The following is a 7,346-nucleotide window of genomic DNA, read 5'->3' as shown; positions in this document are numbered from 1 at the left end:
TTCATGAAACGTCTGCAAGGAAACCACCAAGCTCAGAGAGCACCAAGGATCCCACATTTCAACCCTGAGCTATACGCATTGGTACACCTGTACTTGTAAACTCTCCATTTTGGGATACCCCCTAACAGAAGGTGTTCCTACACTACCATGTACACTAAGCCATCGTAGGTTTAAACCATAGTTTTGTTAGCTGTCCCACCATTGGCAGTGTCTGTATAGGATGCTAAGTCCTGATCAGAGTGCACAAACCACAGGGGCTAGATTCCCCGCCCTCCCCTCTTCCAGGTGAAGCCCAATGCATGCCAACCACATGAAGGGGACCTGTAGACCTATGGAGGGAGGGGGGGGCGGGTTGCCCTCCAAGCCCCAGCAGTGCTAAAACACCATTCCAACAAATGAATTCTAAAGCAGTTTGAAAAGACAAGGCCGGACAAGCACAAGGCATGGAATTTATTATTATTATTATTATTATTTTAATTGATTGCAATGCGAACAGGCATAAGTAATTTTTTTCCTTCTTTTTGTTTTAGTTCCATAAAATCAGATCGAAACTATACATAAAGGTGCATGCTTGTAGAACAGTGTGGATATCTTGCAAATATGAGCAGGAAAGTCAGTCCGTGAGAGAGGTGCTGAGCACGTTATACAAATGAGAGATTTTGCAGCATCCAGAGCTCGGCGGTCGAGGAAGGGAAAAAAAAGGGGGGGGGGTGGCGGCCGCTTGAAGCATTGTTATGATCGAACACAGCTCCTTCCTTCCCGAGAAAAGGGATTCCTGGTGCAGGGGTGGGCTGGGCTGGGCTGCTTGTTTCCCCAGAGGCTATGAAATCATGCAAGGTCTCCTGCTGCAGCAGGGGGTTGGACTAGAAGACCTCCAAGGTCCCTTCCAACTCTCTGATCAATTGCTCTGCCCACCTGCGTTGGGAAATGCAACCGGGATTTGATCATCAATGGGGGGGAGGGGGCAGCCACCAATAAAGTGAAGGCACAGGGGGAGACAAAGTAAAAGAGGACAGGAGAGAGGCAGGGGGGGGATATGAATTTGCCGGGAAAACATTTCAGCACGGCCTGTGTTATAAAGCTGCCGTTTCCAGCCCAAACCGAGGTCTTCCTTCAGCCCGCAAACCCCCCCCCCCCTCATGGCACTCTAACCTGTTGCAACTAACAGGGCAGAATCCAGTTTGCCCAGTCCACGCAGCCGTTTTGCATTGGATAAAACCTGGATTAGACTGCTTGTTTCTCTTCCGTTGGGCACCACCTGCGCAAACTGAGAATCCTGCCCTTGCGTCGGAACGGACACGCTGTTTTGCTCCATGGAGGTAGTAGACACGGCCCTCCACAGTGCCAAAATGAAGCACGGTTGTTCACGACACAGTGGGGCTTTAACATGCTGGAACAGGAAGGCGGTGTGGGGGGGGGAGAGAGTGAAAATCTCTGCTGTGAAATGGTTCTTCGCTTTTGTCCATCGTGGTGGTGGCAGTACACGAGGAGGGGGGGGGGAAACAATAATCAGAGCCGCACGAGGAAGATTAAAAAGACTGTAAACATCGTTTGGTTTCTTAGTTTCAGGGAGGAGAAAAAGGACGCAACAGGCGAAATGGACGAGGTCCCTTACGTAGCCTTTTTCCAACTTTTGGATCCTCTCTTTTCAGGAGCATTCGAGGAACATAAGATTTGTACAACGGACTAAGCGGAGTCCAGCCAGAGCCATGGATAAAATATATACGTAGATGATACAGCAAACCGAGGCCAGCTCCGTTTCCTCTTAGCAGCAAAGAGCAGCCAGCAGCTTAGTCACTTTTTCAGGACAATTCACCCCGGCCAGCTCGTCACAGGAGAACTTGCGACAGGACAATTCAACGCTGCATCAATTCATCATTTCATTCAGTTACTTTTATTACTGGTCACCCTGTTTTCGTCAAAACTATTGCAACTCTACTTATTTCTGGATTGACTTGACTTTATTGTTATTGTCGGCCACGGTCCCATCCAAATGAATTTAACTTTTTATATTTGCTGAACTGTCCTGCAAGAGGTCCCACAAAAAGCCCGAGGTCTTTTTGGCTGTGATTCTAGAAAATTTTACTTGGTGAGTTGGCCATAGCGATTTGGCCACGGTGAGGTGTCCCGTTCCATTTTCAACAGCTGTCTTTTTGTTTTGTTTTGTTTTTTTAAAAGATCTAATTGCAAAACTAAAACTAAACACAACGGTGGCCCAGCTCGGATCAGAACCACCAATAGATGGGATAGGAGAAGCTACTTCCCTCCCCACTCTCCTCGGATATAGGGGAAGGGGGGAAAATAGAAATAAGAGAACAAGAGTTGCAGCTGGAATGGATCCATTTTTTTTAGCCACTCTAGCCTTCCAACTGCTTTGTTGGAAGGCTAGAAGGGATCCATAACTTCAAAGGACTCTTTCTATCCAGGTCCAAATGATTCAGGGAACCACGTTTAAAATCAGTGAACTACGACTGACCTTGGTTAGAAACATAGCTTAACATTTCAGGCCTGGCAAGTTGTCGGCTTAGTGAGTTGTGCAAATGCTAAATTCCTTGGCGGATTAGCTGATGCTCATCGATGGTCTTAGCAATCTTCTTCTTCTCGGGCGCTTCCCTCATTTGATTTTTGCTCAATTTTTATTTTATTTTTTTTTCAACCACAGAACAGACTGATAATTCATAGAGGAATACAAGTAAGGTAAACATACATACAGGAACAGCTTTATGTAAACTCACAATTAACCGGCTTGCGGTCCAGACATCCAGTGATGTGGCTGCTTTAAAAGGCAACATCTATGCAGTTGAGTGTCTATCTGGGGAAACGCTGACATGCTAACACAGTGCAAGACAAGATCTGATCCTATCACAGTGTGGTGGTTTGAATTTTTCTCTTCTTTTTCAGGTTCTTTTTTCTTTTTTAAATATATATATTTTGAAGGCAACAAGCTATATTTCTTCTTTGATCACAAAGGCATGGTACAATCAAGAGTTTAGGAAGGCATAAATGAGGACTGAACTAGAATGGTAATGTACTAGGGATTAAAATGCCTTCTTAAAATGTAGATGACAGTGCAGAGAAATTTTTTTTTAAAAAAAAGGTCTTAAGTTCACAGAGGCAAAAGTGGCCAGGTCATTTTCCAAACAAACCATGGTCTCAGAATGTAGCGCCATCTATCAGGATGTGCAAATTTAACAAATGGCTGACTAGGATGTGTTTAAAGCCCGCATCCAAAGTGGCCAGTTAATTTCCCAACCCAACTACCTACAAGTTCAATGTCGGTTCAAATACTGGATTACTCCAAGTATTAGTTTCTCCCCCGTCTCCAACATCCACCCCATTTAGTAGTTTCTCCCCAATGAGAGTTACAATTGCTGAAAAACTGCTATGGAAAAATAATGCACCAAAAACGTGATGGGCTTTGCCATGAGCCCTTTCGCATATCCTAGCCCTCCCCCTTCCCCATCTCTACCACCTCCCTGAATGCAAACTGCCAAATATGCACAAATTGTTTTGGATATTTGACAAATCCGAAAGTTAGAGGGAGGGGGAGGGGAAATAAGGGGAGGGAACCATCCACAAGGATGAAAGCATCCTCAATTATCTTCCCCATTTCCAACCTCCCTGGAACTGATTAATCCAGCCATCGATTTAGGCAAAGAGGCTGAAAAGGAACCCCTACACACATACACACACACACGCACACACACACACACACACACTTTGAAGCTTTTTGCAAAGATTGTGGGAGCCTCTCTCTCTGGCTTGTATCTATGGTTCCACAGAGTTGGTCTTTAGGCAGCCTCCTTGTTCTCTCTGCTTCTCTAGCCCAGGGGGCTCCGGTTTTGTCTATCCAGCATGAAGGCAAAACAATTTCAGAGTCATTGGGAGGATTTGCTGTCCATTCCTCATTTCGGGCGTCTTTCCACCCCTCGTTAAATCCCAAGAAGGCAGAGCTGGGGTACCATTGCTTCTCGGCCAAATCCTTTCCGGCTTGGTGGCCCCTGGGTTTTGTAAACTTGCAAGGGATGGGAGAGAAGGAGGAGAGCCCTATAGAACACAGCTACATTAAGACAGTTCGAAGGGAACGCAGCATGCTCAGAAGGGGGACTGGGTGGCTGCCTTCACAGGGGGGAGGAACCCCGTGTGAAACAGCAGCCAGAGAGGCTGCACACGAGCAGAGATACAGAAAAAGCAGGCGTCGGCCCTTTCTCCCTTTCTCTCCCCCCCCCCCGTCACCCCATTTGCAAAAGACAACGGAACAAAAAAAGAAAGCAAGCAAATGATTTTTGAAGCAACTCGTGCTGAGTGGACGGGCAGAGATTTGGGCAGAGCCCCAACCTTCTGCATCGGGCACGCCGCCACCGCCAGCCGGAGAAAAACCTGGCCCTCCAACCCCGAAGCCCCAAACTTGCAGAGAATGGATCGCTAAAGGAGGGGGGGGTTCATGCAGCCCTCGGAAACGGCCTTGCCCGCAGCAAGAGGGAGGATGAAAGAGTGTGGCTGTGCTTTTTTTTTGTTTGTTTGTTTTGGCGGGAAAAAAGCCACGGCAAGGTTGTTAAAAGCCATCGACGCTTCAGCAGGGTTGCTCCAGAGAGGAGGCCACAGGGCGAGAAAAGAAAACGACCACAGGATGGGATGGGGGAGGGGAAGGTGTGTGTGGAGGAGAAAGAGAAAGAACTCCATCGTCCATTCCTTTATCACCCATCAGTGCATCAGTAGCAACGCTTCCTTCAGGACACAATGACCGGACGAGACACAGAAGAACAAAGGTCGTGGATGGTCGAATCCCTGGAGGAAAGGAGTGGATGCCCAGCGGTCAGTTACAGGGTCCAGCCCCCCTCAGCCTGGAACCGTCCAGCAGGAGCTGCTGTGACCGGCCTGGCCTGGCATCCCACCTCGGGCCCACTGTCCAGATTAAGAACCAAACACCCTGCAAGAAAGCTGGCAGTTAGGACTGGCGCAAGAGTTCCTCTTAGCATTGGCTGGTCTCCAAATGCTGAGTTGGGGGTGTCAGGCTTGTTTAACACTTGGAAATCCCAGAGCTGTCAGTTAGTTAGAGGAGCCCCCCCCCCCGCAAAAAAAAACAACCAATAGGATTCTTCCTTTTTACCTCCCACTTCAGTGAGGAGCTACGTTTACTGCTCAAAGCTTACCCTTTGCACCGAGAGCTTGCAATGTGGAGCTGCTTCTTAATCGTGCATTTGGACAAACTGCATATAAAGAGGATCTGGATCCGGCCAGATTTTTTTGGTTGCTTTGTTTATACCCCCGTCTTTCTTGGTTTTTTTTTTTACAAATAACTCAAAATAGCGAACAGATCCGACACACAATGTTATCCCCACAACAACCCTGTGAGGCTAGTTGGGCTGAGAAGGGTGGACTGGCTCAAAGTCACCCAGCTGGGTTTCATGCCTAAGGTGGGACTACAACTCCCAGCCGCCTGGTGATTAGTCCAAAGTTACTCAGCTGGGTTTCATGCCTAACGCGGAACTGGAACTCACCGTCTCCTGGTGATCGCTCCAAGGTCATCAGCTGACTTTGGTACCTAAGCTGGAACTAGAACTCACTGTCTCCTGGTCATGGGCCAAAGTCACCCAGCTGGCTTTCATGGCTACGGCGGGACTAGAACTCACCAGCTCCAGCTTTCTAGCCTGGTGCCTTACCGGCTCGATCAAATTGGCCCATATATTCTGCCGTGCTAGGAATGTTCAAAATACAGGTGGGACCCAAGTGAATTTCTCCACCAAATCTGTGGGCAGAAGGCTCCTCAACCAGAAGGACTCTGGGAGAAAGAGAATTCTCCAAGTGTTTTAGCTCCTTCCCCAAGGACGTAATTCCTTCCAGATTTCATCCCTTGAGATGCAAAGGAGTGTGGGAAGGCTGGGAGAAGATCGGGCAATGTAAAAACAGGACATTCACACGCGTTCATGGGTCATCTCCTTACAAAGTAAGCGCAAGAAGGCCACACTCAAGAGAATGTCTGCAACATTCTCTTCTGCTCTGGAATAATTTCTAAGGCAAAACTCTTGTTGGTCAAAGTAGGTGAGATCTGGTAGAAGAAACACAGAACATATTCCAAGCCATCTGCCCACCTACGCTCGCTATGAAAGTTGAGCAGGGTGCCACTTCACCACTCAGCCCTCTAAACTATTAAAAGTGTCTATTTTTTCTTTTTCACCTCACACATTTTGAGAACCCAGAAGCCCAGGTTCTTAGAAGGAACATTTCACAAAAGCTGAAAAAGGCACTCACTCGTCTGTGTCTTTTTTGCTTTCCTCGATGTGCGCAATGGACTCAGACCGGAGGCGGTTGGTCACTTCGTATGTGCGCAGAGTGACTCCAAAGATATCTTCGTGGTATCGGTTGTCATCCTGCAAAATGATGTGTTTGTGGGGTCGAGAGAAAGAGAATCAGAAAAGAGAGAGAGAGAGAGAGAACAGAAAGAGAGACAGAGACAGAGAAAGAGAGAGAGAGAGAGAGAGAGAGAGAGAGAGAGAGAGGAGAAAGAAAGAAAGAAAGAAAGATAGAAAGAAAGAAAGAAAGAAAGAGAGAAAGAAAGAAAGAAAGAAAGAGAGGGGAGAGAAAGAGAGAGAGAAAGAGAGGGAGAGGGAAAGAGAGAGAGAAGAGAAACAGAGAGAAAGAGATAGAAGGAAAGAGAAAGAAAAAGAGAGAGAGGAGAGAGAAAGAAAAAGAGAGAGAAAAGAGAAATGAGAGAGAGAGAAAGAGATAGAAGGAAAGAGAAAAAAGAGAAGAGAAACAGGAGAGAGAAAGAGAAAGAAAGAGAAAGAGAAAGAAAAAGAAGGAGAGAAACAGAGGAGAGAGAGAGAGAGAGAGAGAGAGAGAGAAGGAACACAGAAATCAGGATCAAACTCCAGTTGTGGGCAGAGTTTGCCTGGAATACTGTTTTCTAACCACTCTGCCACCATGGCTCTATATAGGAAAAGTTGAAACACATCATGGGAATGTTGGCTTACCCTCAGCTTGCTAATGAATGCAACGCCCTCCTCGGCTGACAGCTTCCCCTGCTCCCGAACAATACTTTGGATGGTCTTCAGCACATCTCCAGCCATGGTGACATCACCGCACACGTAGACATGACCACCCTTCTCCTTCAGGGCTTTGTAGACTGAACTCGCCAATTGCTCCTGGAGGATGTCCTGCACGTATTTCTATAAAATGGAAAAAGACGAAGAGCTTTGTAGCACATCGGCAGAGAGTCCTTGACCGATGACCACAATTGGGGCCAGAATTCCCATTGCTAAGCAGGGCAGTTGTTAAATGAATCACACCAGATTTGACAACCTTTTGTCCTTAAGCGAATCATGCAGTCATTCAGCAAATCCAGC

At 47.1% G+C, this 7,346-nt stretch overlaps 1 protein-coding gene across 5 annotated transcripts in view; it reads right to left on the bottom strand.

Moving 5' to 3' along the window:
* Positions 1 to 456: 456 nt before the first annotated feature.
* NOS1 (nitric oxide synthase 1) overlaps positions 457 to 7,346 on the bottom strand; it is a gene marked incomplete at its 3' end in the record, with an annotated part of 143,664 nt that continues 136,774 nt past the window's right edge. For 2 of the 5 annotated variants that reach the window (XM_081338727.1, XM_081338728.1), the window contains exon 27: positions 6,390 to 7,169. In XM_081338727.1, coding sequence (XP_081194853.1) covers positions 6,411 to 7,169 — 759 coding nt within the window. The other 3 variants (XM_081338729.1, XM_081338730.1, XM_081338731.1) reach the window with 3 other exon arrangements.

Source organism: Vipera berus (assembly GCF_964194415.1).
Source record: "Vipera berus genome assembly, chromosome: 14".
NCBI classification, from domain to species: Eukaryota; Metazoa; Chordata; class Lepidosauria; order Squamata; family Viperidae; genus Vipera; species Vipera berus.
This window is presented reverse-complemented; position numbering and strand designations above follow the sequence as displayed.